Here is a 17,452-nt window from a genome sequence, read left to right on the forward strand (position 1 = left end):
TACTGTAGTAACACTAACTGTATTAACTATGGTATATTGATAGAAAAAGTTTATAAATGTATTTAGACTAGGGTTGCAACAGTATGAGATTTTCATGGTAAGATAACATCTTAGAATATATCATGGTATACGGTATTATTATATAATGACCTTTAAAGAAGTGAAAACAGAAGGTTTTTTGGGGGTTGAACGAATTTTATTATAATTGAAATTGGTAGAAAAATCTGTACTTATCAGTGTAATGATTCCCCTGCTCTTACTTGAGCCAGCATTAAAGAAAACATACCCACCCCCAAATTTTTCAGCTTCCTGTGGGGGTCTCGGTCCGCTTGTTTGGTACGCACCAAGGTTTGGATGGCAGTGCTCACACTTGTTCAAATGAACCGCACTAACAGAGCAATCACACCAGAGATTGTTTTAATCAAACCAAACCTGCCAAGTGTGAACACACCCTCATATTAAAAACAAATGTTACGCTTACAGATGCTTACAGATACAAAGACAATAAGTAAGCCATTACCAGGTTGTTGTTCCTGAAAATTTTAAACAATCTGACACTATCAAAACATTGTTCTACTGTATTTGTTTGAAAACCCCAACCAGCCTAGCACAACAACATTGGCTCAACCAATGGCATGAATTGGTGCATGACTATTCGTTTGTGCAACCAATTGCAGATGGAGTTGAGAAATCCATTTGAAACAATCATTATTTTTACGATTCTGTATACAGCCCAGTTCAAGTTTGAGGGTAAAGAAAAAATGAGAGCTAAAAGGCATTATGTAGAACATGCTGAATGCATGTAATCTGTGCAGATGTGTCATGTATAGATAGACTGGATATGCCAGTGCCACCCATTTGGTATTCCACCCAATCATTGTCTTATTCCACCAACAGCCAAAAGCTTGCTGGCCTTGAACCACAAACCATGAACCGCTAACATCAGAGGCTGTTGTGCTGGATAATGTCAGCATTAAAGTTTTCAAAACAACTCAAAAAACAAAACTAGAATGCTGTAGTTATAACAACGCTATAATCGCTTATGCTTTTTCTCTCTTACAAGCTGAACACTGAACATTTTTATTTTTTTATTAATTAATTAAATAAACAAATTAGATGTTTACAGATCTCATCCAATTGATAATTTCTCTTGGCCCACCCACTCACTCGTTTCTGGCTATGCTACTGCAGGTAGAACAAAGAAATGATAGAAATAAGAGAATGTAAGATGAAAAAAGAAAGCAAGAGTAGGTGAAAGAGAACAGCTGTTTAGGCAGGACACAGGGATGTGTTGTGCTATTTCTCTCAGATGTCTCCTGCCTGCAGAGTGTGTGTGTGTGTGTGTGTGTGTGTGTGTGTGTGTGTGTGTGTGGTGACACACCAGATCTCACAAGCTAATCGATACCCCACTGACACACACACACACACGTTAGTGCGGCTATCCTTATGAGGACTCATACATAGACATAATTAATTTTATACTGTACAAACTATAGATTCTATCCCCTAAAAACATTGTTTAGTATGATTTTTAAGTGATTTGAATTGAGGACACAAGAAATGTCCCCATAAATCACATTTATAGCATAATACCCTCGTAAGTACCAGTTTGTAATGTAAGAAAATGTAAGAATGTCCACATAAACCTTGTAAAACACACACACACACACACACACACACACACACACACACACACACACGGTCATAGAGAAATACTATATCAAAATATTTTAAAAAATCCTTAGGATATCTAATACTAAAATAATATTATGCAGAAAATAAGGCTTTGTTTAGACAGGCAGCACAAGTACTATATATACATTGATGAGCCACAACATTAAAACCACCTTTATAATATTGTGTAGGTTCCCCTTGTGCCACCAAAACAGCACCAACCTGCATCTCAGAATAGCATATTCTTCTCACCACAATTGTACAGAGCTGGTTATCTGAGTTACCATAGACTTTTTCAGTTCGAACCAGACTGGCCATAGTCTGTTGACCTCTCTCATTAACAAGGCGTTTCTGTCCACAGAACTGCAACTCACTGGATATTTTTTGTTTTTGCACCATTCTGAGTAAATTCTAGAGACTGTTGTGTGTAAAAATCCCAAGAGATCAGCAGTTACAGAAATACTCAAACCAGCACCACCAATCATGCCACAGTCCAAATCACTGAGATCACATTTTTTAATTGTTTACATGTTTTCAGTCTGAATGGTCAGGAACTTCAAACACAAATCATGACTATGGCAACCATTATAGGTATAGGAGTCTCCATATTTAGCATACAACACTGAATAAACGCATCCGAGTGTTACAAAAATAGCACACAAAAATGCCACCACAGTGTCGTTCGGTGACATGCCCCCAACTTAAGGCTCAAAGAAATGCAAACATTCATAATGCATGAATGTTTATGAAACTACATGCTTAAAACAACAAAACAAAATTTCCCATCTCTGCCATTATGATTATGAAATTATTATAAAATGCCTAAATGGAGCATCAATTACACACCTAATGTGCACCCTTTGCTCTTTATTTTGTTGCAAAATTAAACTGCCCAACGTACCCTTTTATATCACCAAAATCACTTAATCACACCTCACCTCATAATTACAACTTCCAAACTCATATGTAGGAACTTCCCAGAAGGATTTGAAGGTCGCATAAGTGCTGTATGTTGTTGGGTTGCTTCCTGTATCATTTTTAAAAAGCTTTTATATTCGTTAACGAGCATTTCAATTAGTTAATGAGCTCTCAATTTACGAAAGGCTCACCAGGGTTTTTTCATTTTTCTTTTTTTTTGTGTGTGTGTGTGTCTTCCCTCATGTTGTTGCGGGTGTGGCGTTAATTACGCTGCAGCATGCTGCCTGATTAATGCGACACCTGCACGCTATCTCCTTTACCCTTTATAAGCAGCCCTTGAGAGTTGCGTTTGTCAGATCGTTCGCGTGTGTTGTGCTTTGTATCTCACATGCTCACGCTCTATTGTTGTTTTTAACTGGATTTTCCTTAACCTGTGCTCCAGTCATATATCTCTCTCAGTACCCTCTGCAATTTGTCATCTTTGCCTTCAACATCCCACCTCACTGCAGTCATTGCCTGCCATGTTTCGTCATCAAAATCAACAAACAATGGCCAAACTAAAACTCTAAAATGTTTCTACACAAAAATTTTAAAAAAAATTATACTTTCATTTGTTCATTAATACAAATGAATGCCTTACAATAATAAGAATATAATGAGAATCAACTTCAGCTGAATTTTTATTTATTAATTTTAAATAGTAAAAATTAGCTTAATTGTCATAAAAAACATTTACAAATGCAAAAACTCTTAATTGTCCTAAAATAAAATACCAATTTGCAAACAACTGTTTCAGTGAATAATCGATACAAAGAGTATAGGTAAAAAATATGTTGATTTATAACAGACCCAAGCCCCCAGGTCACATTTTATGTCCATGAGGTTTTCATGAGATGCATCCAACAAAATCACTTACACATCCACAATGTGTTCAACACAAGACTGTCTACCAAAATGGTTCTGTGCCAGTGTGTGCGTGTGTTGACATGAGATTAAAAGCACTGGTATGTGCTTTAGCTGATATTTTAAGTGGTGACAACCATATTTCAAATCAGGGACCAACAGTTAAAAGCATTCCTGACATGCATTCTCTCTCTCTTTGTTTTGCTTTGTAATCACCGAATCCTTTACGTGTTCCAAAAGCACACTTTGAATTCTAAAAGACTGCTTGTATCGCAATTCCCTTCAAAGCACTATTACATTACCGTGAATTTAAAATAAGTTAGAGATCACATGAGTGTAAACTGGAGTCATGTTCTCTTAGTTCAACACAAGACCTAACCACCACTCCTGCATCGCTTTCAATTAAACCCTGCCTTAGAAACACACACACCCCTACACTCTCATAAAAGGAGGCCTTTATGGATGCTCTTCTGGGCCATTCTCTTTTCAGGGACTTTTTCCAAGTTATTCTGTTATTCAAGGAATGTGGACTTGAGGAAACATGTTCCTCCCTCTTATCACATCACAGGGTTACAGCTGTTGTGTATTTCTGTCTGTCTCCACAATCAACAATCTGCCATCTAATTGGAGAAACATAGATAAGATGTTTGTGTAACCTGGCAGGTAATAATCACAACACAACAGCACTTGAAATATGACTTTCATTCAAGGTTAACAGGTTAAGCCCAAGGCACAAAAATACAACCAACATCAATAATGAAAAAGAATGATTATGAATGAATCAGAATGTACTGTATTTGAAGAATGCACTTCCCGGCCGGTAATAAAGTACGTTCTTATATGCAAGTGAGTAGTATGAATACATTCTGTAGGTACATACTACTTATGGAAAAATGGGCACTGTCCCGTGACTCGAATATATGATGAAATAACTAGGTTGTGCATGAATATTTGTTTGCAATAAGTATTAAAAAATTTAAAATACTATTCGAATTTCACAAAATTTTGCATTGCTAGCCATACAGTGAGATGCATGTTAAATCCTGAACACAAACTAAAACTCACAACAGAATGCACTGGGTGGCGCTGTTGAGTGTGGACACAAGTTGATCACATTTAATGAACAAACAGTTCTGTCACTATGTTTAGGTGGACACCAGTAAGTGGGTTATTATGAGAATGTGGGTTACTGCGAGAAAGCTGGGTTCCTGTTTAAATACACTGGATAAGCGGTGTACTCTTTACTCCCGTATATGTGCTACTCATCAGAAAGCAGAGTTCCTGTAGCAACGTAATCCCTGTGATGCTTCTGTAAACAACAAACATGGCATCCGAGAAAGACTTTGCTAGCTGAGGGACACTCCATCAATTAAACTGGTGTGTATAAATGAGTATAGTTTACTGAGCATGAGGATATGCTTGTTTTCTCAACAAAAACATGAGATACAATAGAAACGTAATATGTCGCGTGCCCCCCCTAAAATCCTGGGCCAATTTCTCTTTCCAGTCCAGCCCTTGTCATCTGTGTATTTCTCGTGTACTGTTTTAGGAATAACTACTTTTTTACTCATTGGCTTACTCTTATTGGCATATGTAGTAGGGAAGTATGCAAATTCAGATGCAGCCAATATATCATTATCAAGCAGACATCCCCAAATACGTTTTGTCCTAAGCAGGGGTGTAAATATAATGGGTAAAGTGGGGAGAACACATTATTAAATGGATAGCTCACCCATAAATGAAATTTTTCTCATCATTTACTCACCCTCATGCCATCCCAGATGTGTATGACTTTCATTATTCTGCTGAGCACAAACAAAGATTTTTAGAAGAATGTTTCAGCTCTGTAGGTCCATACAATGCAAGTGAATGGTAAACAAAACTTTGAAGGTCCAAAAAGTACATAAAGGCAGTATAAAAGTAATTCATAAGACACATGTGGTTTAATCCATGTCTTCAGAAGAAATACGATAGGTGTGGGTGAGAAACAGATCAATATTTAAGTCCTTTTTTACTATAAATTCTCCTCCGTGTCCAGTAGGTGGAGATATGCACAAAGAATGTGAATCGACAAAAACAAAAGAAGAATTTGTAAGTGAATGTGGATGTAGATTTATAGTGTAAAGTGTTTGTAAGTTGAAAAGTCAAGCAATTACTGTGTTTTCACGATCAGTCATTCTTTATGCAATTCCGTTGCATGATGCAAGTGGCGTGGAAATTAGACACTTCGCTTTTAAGGCAGCTCAGACATGGCATTTCATTTTCACAGAACCAAAGATGCATCAGTGCCCCCTCTGATACTACAGTAGGTAAAGCTAAAACACCTTGTGTGAAGGATTAATGAGAATGGAGAATCACATTCTAATGCATCTGTTTTAAATTTGTCTATAATCCCATATTACTTTCAGCCCTCCCCTCACGTGTTGGCCATCTTTTCTCTTTCTGTGTGAATCGTGAACATTGTTGAGTAAGCGTGTATTTCTTGATGTCACTTAAGGCATCATGTCCCCCCAGCCTCTTTTCTGTGTCCCCTCTCTGGGAAGCAAATTTGGGAGAGTGAAAACAGGAAGTCCAGGCTACCGTGTGACTCAAACACACCGCTGGTATTTTTAGCTTTGGCCCGGCAGTACCCCAGTCCCTGTTTCCTTCAGGGCCACCGGGAGGATACTACTGTCCACTCCTCAATTGGGCCCCACAGGGAAACAAGGTCATGCTACGAAAGGCTCCTGTCAATCCAGACAGCTTTTATTTTGCTGCTGTCTGTCAGTCATGGCCTCAGAGCAATGGCATTTTGAGGATATAAATATCAGACCACTGCAGTGTGATCTACAAATGACACCTGTGCAAGACAATGGCTTACATACAACATGGACCTGCTACACCAGACGTGGCATTTCGCTCTTTAATCTAAATGTTGCAAAAGAAAACTAGAAACACAGATATATTTAAGCAATATCACACCAGCAAAATTGCTTGGCCTTGTCCCGCAGTTAATCACAGCTGTGCTGATATTCAGTACATCAACACAGGTGCGATATTGGTTTTATACATTTTATATTTTTCTGTTACTTTGAAATAAATATACCCCTACTTTAAAATTTTGTAACCACCCACCCCTACATGGTATAATAAAGGCAGTGAAATTATATTGAATTGAATAATATTGAATTGCAGTACTCATCTACAACAAATACAACAGAAAAATCACTATGTTTAAAATAACAACAATTGCACTGATGCACATCAAGCTTTGTGCCTTCAGGTCAGGGTCAGAAATAAACTTTTTTATTGTGAGGCAATATTTACCCTCAGATCTGATTTATAAGGCCATTTTTTTTAAAATACTTAAATTGAATCAATGTATTAATATAAATTCCAAATTAATTTAGTAAGGTTTTTACCAATAAATTTAAGTCAGCATCAAATAATATTTTTCTAAAATATTAGAAAAATGTAAAGAGGGAATTCATAATTTCCAAGGCATTTGCGTTACTTTAAGAGGCATTTTTGCCCCTTAAAGTCCCCATTAAAGACCCGGCTTCAGGTCATTCCTTCTAATATTTAGTCTAGTCACCAAGAGATTCATTTTTGTATGCTATAAAAAGCAGTCTCACATTGTTAGCTGCTCTTTCCTGCTGCAAAAGCATCCAAACCAGAGATATTTAATATAGAACTGTTTGCTTTTGATGTCATATCATGTGAAGCCACTTTACCGCCATATTGCTCTGCCCAAACATTCCAATGTCCCTACTGACTTAATAGGAAATCATTTAATTTCAGCGTGTAAACATTAATCATTCAATCACCGATTTTATATCTGAAATCTGCATGTACATCCTTACAACGCAAACGTCCTACACATGTAACAATTTATTTATTTCAACCGGGAGTGTTCCTGTTTCTTGAAAGCCGGAGTGAGTTATGTGTATCTATATCAAAGAGTATTCTCCACTAACAAACTTAATCACCGAACACATCAGCAAGTTCACTTAAACTGAGGTAAGATACAAACAGATATTTTCAGACTTCTTAATTGTGAACATCAAAGTGTTTATTCAGAGTTACTTGTTTTATGTTTTTATCAAAAAGTGCTTTGTTATCACAGTCACTTGAATAAGAGCACACGCTCTCTCTCTCCCTCTAACCCATGCGCAGAGAGGGAGACAAGCAAAGCTGGTTCAAATTAAACTGATACGCTAGGTTTAAATGGCAAACAAACACGTCATTTATGACACGTATCCATGTATGACAACAGAGAGCGCTTCAATATGAAAACAGGCAAATTAAAAATCCCAGTTTGACTTTAAGGATCCTCCAAGGCAAACGGACATGTTGTCACCCCCAAAACAAGCAAATATTACAGATTTCCAAACTTGCATTACAACTTGGAAATGCTCTGCACTTCCTTTTTTAACCTTAGGTTACCAATGTGCTTTACACTGTCATGTGTCCCATTCACCCTTTCACACTCACACATCAATGATGGCAGAGATGCCATGCAAGGCGCTAGCCTGCCATTGGGAGCAACTTGGGGTTCAGTGTCTTGCCCAAGGACACTTCAGCATGTGGAGTCATGTGGGCCGGGAATCACCAACAATACGATTAACGGCCGACCCGCTCTACCACCTGAGCCACAGCCACCCCAACTTGTGGACTGTTTTGCCACTTCCTTTGGTGATTGTTGTGCTTCCACTATCAGGGACAAATGAAGGCATGCTATTGCATGCCAGGGCCAGCTGCATTCCCACTGTAACTTCCGGGCTTTATCGTGCCATCTAGGGGCTTCCTCGGGGCCAACGGCCAATGGCCTTTGGCCCACCAATTACTCTAGGGACAAACAATGCCAACCGGGCATAGAGGTGCATTCAATGTCAAAGGCGGAGTTTCACCAAACTTCCCAAATACAGGTTATAGTACGCGGTACAGATTCGGGATGAAAAAAAAAAATGTTGGCACAGTACATATCCATTAAAACACCCAATGGACAAAGCGGTGCCTGAAGAAATTACTTTCCATAGTTAGGTGAAGTTTAATAGATGGTGTGCAGGGACATCGTACCGCTGTTAGTGGAGAAACAACTCGGGACACCATGGCAGTTACAGTCGGTGAGTTGTCAACGCTAACTTATCTTGCTGATTACATTCGATATAAACTTGTTATTATAGATAACTACAGTACATATCATGATACCTCAGCTTGAGCTTCCCTATTTCTTGTTAAATGTTGTGGTGATGTTGTCACCGCAGCTGAGTTTTAAGGGTGGGTTTTTGGGCAACGCTGCTGAGTTATTTGCCCGATGGTGGGAAAGCAGATTGATTTTGGTCTAGCGGCTCGTGGTCCGAGGCTATTGGCCCTGGCTGGTCAGCTGATAGCATTGGCTGGCACTGGCCAGACGTATGGTACGTATTTACATATCATGCCATTTTTTTTTACGAGAGAACAAACAAAGAATGACCAACTACAGCTCAACAAAAACATAAGTTAAGGCTCTTGACAAATGTTTACATCAATACACCCTACTACAATATGTAGGATTTGCCCACAAACTGTAAGCTTGCCATATTGTTATGTAGAATGACAAATGCTGTAAGTATCACACTACACTACACATCTTACGAGATGCATTGTGCAATGCACACGCAAAATTTACCTCAGTAGAGTTATGTAGGCTTTCTAAAAAAATCTAAATTACAACAGGATAAAAATACACACAAAAATATTTTTCCTGTTTTGCAAAAATGGCATGCATAATCACCATCTAGGATGCAGAAACGAAGTCAAATAGTTTAATATGTGTGCTTGGAAGAAATATTAGTGCAAGAAAGATCTCTTGTGCAATATAGGCTGACATTAACATTGTAACTTTTAAAAGTTTTGAGAATGAAGGCTTATCCTTTGAGCTGAATGAATTTTGAAGCTTAGGGTTAAGTGTGATACTTCATAGCCACTTTCACACTGCAGCTAATTATTGGCACTCCATCTAGCACGCATGTTCTTTGTTAACAGCTATGAGCAGGCCCAGACGGAATTTTTGGCATTTCAACCAATGGAAGATGGGGAGAGTTTTCTGTAATCTGTGTAAAAACTAGCTCCACCCCCCATACCAAGTTATGACCCAGTTCCTCGATACACCATTAAGGAATGGGGTGAACTGGTCTAGTTTGAGGGACCTGAGAGAAGAAAAAGGACACAGCAGACAGACCAAGGGGGGAGTGTGGATTTAGCCCAACCTTAAACTTATTCTGAAGTTTACACAGCCGGCAGCCTTCAGCCTTCACACCTCCAACTGGCCCCACCAATGGTACTCTCGCTCAAAGCAAATGGAGATGAAAAGCTCCTGTGAAGAGCTGCCTGAGATTAACAACATAACACTGACATGCCCTTTAGAACAAAACAGGCCTAAAGCGTGCAAGTGTGGGCACGATCCAAAAGGGTTGTTCATTGATAGACGTGTTTGTGTGTGTTTCATGTGAGTTTTGGGTTCGTGGGAAATTCTTAAATGAGTGATACTTGTAGCTCTGGACAAACTCTAGAACCTACTCACACTAAAACACATTCATACAAATTGCTCAAGTTATGCAAGCGATGCCCATGAGTCACACCAAAGCCCACCTCTGTGCACATCTGTACAACAGACAGATGCTCTTGTTTTTTTTGTTATCTAGTCTGTCTTGACAGACACACACTCAGGCTTTGTTCAGACATGCAGCAAAAATAAGATTTTCTTTTTGTAGTTTGTAGTCTGAACAATAACAACAAAAAAAACATAAAATTACATTTCCACAAACCCATCCAAGCACATGCCACCGTATGTGCTATCATATTAAAATCTAATTTCTAAACATGTGCTTTAATCTGAATGGTAAAATCTGGTTTAAAGGGACTAATCTCAAGAAGAAAAAAAAATTGACCGTTCGACATTTGCCACTGCAGTTCCATGATGAAATGTCCACTAAGTGGCACTAAAAGAAAGTTACATTTTCTTCCAAACAAATTAGGTTTTTAATGTTAAAGGTGGTGTAAGCGATTTTTTTCATGGAAAGGTATCAAAGAAAAATGTCTTACTCACTGAAAGATATGAATGAAATAAGTGTCATAAGATATATCACCTGTCTCTGTGACAGCACTAGACTTGGTAAACAGCAAACAAAAATTTGTCCGCAGGCCGCGGCCTCTGACGATTTCTACCCATAAATCATTTTTTGCGTTCATATAGGATTGTAATTGCAGTGAATTATTGAGGATTAATTTCAATGTTATGCCATTTTGCTCATAAAAGTTGTCAGTTGAGGGTGCTATTTATCTGCTGTTTTTAACAACCGTTTCTGCTAGATATCGTTCTTAATAAAGCTCATTAGTATTTTTGGAGTGGGGGTTTTGGAAAGAGGGGCATGGCTAATCCAACGGAATTAGCTTGTGAAAATTCTAGAATGGCTAAAATCACTTACAGCACCTTAAATGTTCAACAAAGTTTTAAATAAAAAAAATGACTTCCCTACCCTAAACCTTAAACCTAAACCTAACCAAGAGTGTCATAAAAAGCAAATGGGCAACAACACAGAAATGTCCACCTTCCTATGGAATAATACAATTTTATGCAAAGTAACAAAACTCCTTTAAACACATTTTTAGGTCTATATTTTACTTTACTAAAGAGCTATAATGGATTTTTATTAGGAAACTGTGCCGCTTTAGAGGGCGCTGGTTTCTCACACTGTGCTGACTGAAGTGGTCAATGCAGACTAGATTTTATAACCCAGCCTTTTAGAGGTGGTGTGCACAGACCTCAGCAGGGGCATTCGGATTTGACGTGAATAGACACGAATTCGTGCCGGGCAGCGCAAGTTAAGTGAATGGCGTGACTCGAACACGTGAAATCGCTTCATCAGAAATCTTTCAATTCGAGTGAAAAATTTGCATGCCGTGTTGTCACGAAAGCTTATAGGCATTGAGATTGTCCGGATGTCACTAACGTACTGACGTAGTAGCAGAAGAACTCTGGAAAAATGGATGAAAAAATTGTTGTAGCGGTGAGTTGGCACCCGTAATTGTATGACACAACGTCATACATGTACAGAGACCAGACAAAAAAAGAAATCGCTTGGAGGAAAGTGAGCGAGGAAGTTGGACTACCAGGTAAGTTCTGAAAATATGCATTTCTATTTGATTCCAGCTACTGGTTGTACTTTAATATGAACCAAGTCATAGAAGCCCCTCCTCCTGTCCTTTTCCGGAAGAGAAGGGGGAATACTCGCGGATTCGCGTTACTCGCGCAAACACGAGTTTAAACACAAATTTATAATCCAATTTCATCGCCTCTCTCTGATAGAGCTTAGTATCAACAACACGTCTGGGTAAGTCACATCAGGTAAACGTTTGATGTTCTTTAAAATAGTTTATTTAAAGCACCTTGTAATGACACCTCATTGATTATTTTTGGTTTTTGCAAATATCTTGTTTGTTCTGTTTTAGCTAGACTCCAAATGGACATGCTAGTCATTTTATTTTTACAAATCTGGGTTCAAAAATGCTGCTACCAAAAATGCTTCAGGGCCAGGCATGCGCAGTACAGTATTAATTCCTTTGTTATTGTTAACATCCTTGCAATGGTCTATACTAACATGTTTCTATGAGACCAGGATGGGTTTAAAGTAATTTCTTCTTTATTTGAGACACGAGTATTTAACATCATACACAATTTGCAATAGTGTCTGCATTCACTCATTTTCACTAAATCATTCCCCATATAGTGAACTTTGTGGAATTAGCTGCGTAGTGAATAGTGAATCAGTGAGTGGTTTCAGACACATATGCAAGTGAAATGTGTAAAATACAGTAATGCCAGATGCTGTTGTCTTGCTTCATGGCAAAATTTCCTGACCACTGTTTTCTGTCATTTCTTTCCACAATGAAAGTTCCTCTCAGATTTTCGAGAGAAAAAAAAAATCTTGTGGCATCGTACTGACGCTTAAGTCATTACTTGTGCAACTAAATTAAATATACTGGTTATTTATGACACTGTCTGAATAAATGGATCTGGACAAATTGGAATTGGGTGCGACAAACACAGACATACTCTGTGTTTTGTATAATATGTATAAAAATACATCTGTTTACATATATTTCATCTTCATATTTTGTTCAGTGAATAGAGCCATACACTTCAGGCAACTTCTCTGAATATATGTGACTTATCTGTCCATGTGTTTGTGAGAATAGGTCAAATCAGGACACCCTGCTTCTCCACACATAAGGATTGATAATGCTCTCTGTCTTAATAACGGGGACCAATCGTGTGCCAATCCAATCTAAAATGGCAACATAAACGCAGGCGATTTCACAGACACAGTACTTCTCAACATCACAACAGAACTGATGATCGCATATCAGTAATGCACATCTTTGTCTGTCTAAGACTACAAAGAGCAAAGCAGCTTCCGAGGCTGCTCGGTGTCTGCGGCCAAGCCAAAGACAGATGCTATACTTCTATTGAAATTAAGTAGGACTATTGACTGAAGACTGAGCTCAAGAAATTTGGATAAGGAAGTCAGTATACAAAACTGATGCTTATTTAGGTGCATACGATGGAGTTTGTCAGTGACAATCAAATACAGATTCAAGGGTGTATTGAAACAGTCTGAAAAAAAAAACCTGTGGGGGCGGTGGAATCAAACGTACCATTAACATTTCAAAATATTATAAGAACTGCACTATACTATTATACGAACTGTACTATTTTTGCCATTAAAATACAGATGTTAAGGTGATTGTAGACCTCATTCCAAGGCAATAAAAAAACATTGAAAATATCCTACAAAAAGTAGAAATGTAAACGCACCATATTTTAGGTTAGCTGACAAACCACGTTGAGTTTACCTATACAACACCCAGATGTAGTTTTTCCAATTTCCAAATATCAGATTTAAAATTGCTGCCCTACCCTCCCTATAAACGATGACATGCAAGTCTGTCCTGCCTTTCCATTTGCAATCAGATTACCATATGTCTTCATTAATGATGGCAACATGGCTCTTTGCAGCTGCAGAAATATTTATGACAGGCAGTGAACTGTTTCTATGCAACAAGGTTATCTGATCATTCATCTGAGGCGTTTGCTGCAGCAATGATGCAGGTGGCATCAGTGAAAGAGGCAAGCAACACACACATCTGCTGCTTGCACAAGACACCAATGATGTCAAAAGCAGTCAAGGGGAAAATACAAGTTGTCATTGCATTGGATCCTGTCGGTTTTAGTTGTGGGTGAGTGAATAATGAGTATATTTATGCAATAAGGTATGAGAGGTCGTGTTATCTTCACAATATAGCAGTAATGGCACAGCATTTAGTGCCTTTTTGCTTTTTTTAAATTTTTTATAAAACGTATAGTTCCAGTCCTGGATTCTGATTGGTCAACAGCCATGCTTTATGATAACGTGCATGTGCATTAATTAGACCAGCCTAAAAAAATTGCATTTTTAGTGTGATTGAGGTAAAGCACAATTTACGAAACCATTGTTGTCAAATTTTATTGCTTGATTTGAAAGATTTTTTTTGATCATAATCTTGAACAATCGGTCTTTCCCCGTTCAAGTAGATAGGAGCTTTACTGTTATGCCGCTTAAAAAAAGCAAAAGTCTGGGTTACAGTGAGGCACTTCCAATGGAAGTGAATTTCTTTACTTTGTTATTTACATTTACATTTTGTCATTTAGTCATTTAGCAGATGCTTTTATCCAAAGCAACTCGAAATCATTCACAACTTTGAGTTATGACAGCCAAGGACTGCCCAAGTTAAGCCTGAACTAATCTTTCTCACACTTAAAATGGTAATATTTTCTCCATATGGATCGCTCGCTTTGGTAGTTTTTACATCGCTTCTTATGGAGACCAGAACTTGAAAACAGTCCAGTGGCAATCAGAATCATCTATGCGCCGCCCAGAGGTTGGTTAGGAAAACTGTTGATAGCATGGCCTTTCATACCTTATTGGTGCGTAAAGGTCCACTCTGTAATTTTTCTTTGCAGGTCATTTTGGACTTGCCATTGTGGAAATACACTATTCACAGTCAGTCATTACCTTAATCAATGACTGCGTTTACATGCGCTTAAGAAAGCGTGTTATTCCAAGGTTTTGCAGAAAGCAGCGTTCTAAAAAACATGTAAACACGAACGCTGATTTCCTTACGCTGTTTAAGGGATTAAGATAAAGCGGTTTAACACACCTAGGGTTCTCCCACTGAAAGCTGCTTATGTGGCCATGTAAACACATACGCTGCATTCTGAACAGGTTTTGCACATGTGCGAGGAACAATAAACGTCATAGGATGGAGTCCAACAAGTCAACGAAACCTTTCTACAGTGAGAAAAGCACATACACAATTAACTATAGGCCTACCCATTTATAAATACCACTGTAGAACATTGTCGGTCCCTCACATTCATGTATATACAGTACGCTCATACATAGAGGGAATCCTAGAGTTTTACGTAAAGGAAACCCCACTATAGTGAAATTCCGCTGCAGGTCACAATAGAAAGTTAAGGAAAGAAACATATAAACAACCCTGGAATATCTGGAAATAAAGTGAAGCAACAGAGAACAAAATAGTGAACCTCGGATACCATGTTTGTTATTTACACAAGTGTTACTGGGAAATTACATTGCTCTGGAGAAAGCTGCTTACTGATCGAGCCCCATGTATATGGGAGTAAAGAGTACGCCGCTTATACAGTGCATGTAAATAAGAACGCTGCTTTCTCACAACACGTCATCTTCTTGCAATAACCAGCTTTCTGGCGTCCATGTAAACGTAGTCATTGAGTGAAAGTGTCCAATAACAGGGCACAGAGATTAAGCAAGAAGTATCTGGTCATGTGATCACAACATGGCAGCCCCCATGAGGGGACCCTCTCCATGTAGATTTAAACAGCTTTTAGAGGGTTACTGATATTACTGGAATCTTTATCTCATGTGAGTGGCCTTGATGGTTGTTGTTGTTGTTTTTTTGTATAAAATCATTAACAAGAATAATGTTATACTACGCAGTGATACAAATAGAATCGGTGAAGAGTTAATAGCTGTGCTTTATCATTAATAAATCACGGCTGTTGTCCAATCAGCACCTGGAACTATCTGTTTTATAATTCAAATCTTAGGTTGAGGCATTGAGGTTGTTTACCTTGGAGAAAATAAAATAGCCACAATTATAACATTATTACCCAGTCCTCGAAGTGTTTGCTGCAGTTATGCAGCAATTCCTCAAACTGAATAGTGCAGTTGGCCACAAAGTCGTCGTAGCCAATCGGCGCGTCATGAAACACTGACAGCTCGATCCTCCGGCCATCGCGCACCTCCGTCACAAACTCATCGTGCCAGGCGGGACTGTTGGTCTTCTGCTTGGTCGAGGTCTGACCCACGCGAAAATCATCCACGTTGAGGGCGATGTATGTGTCCAGCAGGAAGGTTTGCATCTTGGGGACGACGGCGTGTCTCAGAGACCAGGCTGTGGGCTTCAGGTCCAAAGCCTCGCAGATCTTAATCTTCAACAGACCGTTAAAAACCATCATGGCGTTACAGTGTCAACAGAGAGCTTTTGTGACAATAATATTCCACTTCAGCGCTTGGTTAATTATTCAACTGGTGTATCTCACGGTCCACTACTGGTTTGTGTATTGTTTATCCTTGTGAAATAACAATACCTTCCTCGTCCTCGTAAATATGCATTCAAAGGCTATTTTCCCGGTCCAAACAGAATTGCTATGATCTATGAACACTCTACATGTGATACTGAAGCTGCCCAACAACCCTGGAGACACTGAGCGAGACACGCTGGAGAGAAAATGGCCATAAACGATGTGTTAACAGAGACACAACCAACATTCCACACCTTAAAACATGCCTGAAATATATACGGGATCTCCACAGGGTCTCCTGTTCCTCGTCTGGCTGGCTGGAGATGTGTCTGCCCTGGCAGTCCTCCTCCGCACATTGAGAGGAAAGTTCTCCCAGCGTGTTTCTGATTCGCTCCAGAAAGAAGAACGGTCGCAGCCAAAGCCTGATGTTTACAAGTGTTCCGTACTCTCTTGCTTCACCCAGGGTCCTTCGTTTTTCCTGTCCGTCGGTACTCAGTTTCATGCAGACCTGCCTCTTTTTCTCCCGACTCTGAAGGCTGCTGCAGGAAATGCGCAAAACACGTCAGTTAGTGAGCGGAGACGGCGGAGTGTGAGTGCAGCTCTGAAGGGGCCCTGGACCTGCTGCTGCTGCGCACTGTGGTCAAGCATCATTGACTGGGATTTTTACAGATGATGCGTGTATGTGAATGTAAATTGTGAATAATTGTACTCTGTCCAAGGCATGCAATGCAGACAACCAAACAGACTGCCTAAAGAAAGCATTTGTATCTTAAAGCTTACACCGGATATACTTGGTTTCCCTTCAGTTATTTAATATGATTAGTGATTATTTGAACACACTTTATGTAGGGTACTTACATTGCCCCATTTAGTAACGTTACATTAAACTTATTCTTTAGCGCCAACTGCAAAAGAGGGTTTTATTTTTCCTTATTTTTTAATTTCTTTAATTTTCTTAGTGGGTGTTATCATGCATATGAATGTGTACAAATCAATGCTGCGAAAACTCCAGTGCTGCATGAAATGTATTGGCATCAGATGTGCAAAAGAGGTAGTTTTCAGTTCAGAGCAGTTTAACACCATATGTTTTATGGCAATATTTATTTATTTATTTGATGTCACTAACAATTATTTCTACTTTACAATGTGACCGCTTCGTACAGTTATATACTGAGATTCACCTTATCAACATCATTAGTCAAGCAATAGCACTGTCTTGTGGATGGAATTTCCATTGCACCCTACAGCATAGCATCTGGTTTTAGAAATGGGTCTTTATGATTAAAGACAATTTATGGATGTGGATGTGTTAAATAATATATAACT

General features: G+C 38.8%; 1 protein-coding gene across 1 annotated transcript in view; it reads right to left on the reverse strand.

The window, feature by feature from the left end:
- The window catches only part of LOC127660682 (protein kinase C epsilon type-like), a 144,405-nt gene extending 126,953 nt beyond the window's left edge, over positions 1-17,452 (reverse strand). The window contains exon 1 of the mRNA XM_052151047.1: positions 15,713-17,452. Within this exon, the coding sequence (XP_052007007.1) occupies positions 15,713-16,060 (348 nt within the window). The 5' untranslated portion in view covers positions 16,061-17,452. The remainder of the gene's footprint in view (positions 1-15,712) is intronic.

This window comes from Xyrauchen texanus, chromosome 20 (genome assembly GCF_025860055.1).
Source record: "Xyrauchen texanus isolate HMW12.3.18 chromosome 20, RBS_HiC_50CHRs, whole genome shotgun sequence".
In the NCBI taxonomy this organism is placed as follows: domain Eukaryota; kingdom Metazoa; phylum Chordata; class Actinopteri; order Cypriniformes; family Catostomidae; genus Xyrauchen; species Xyrauchen texanus.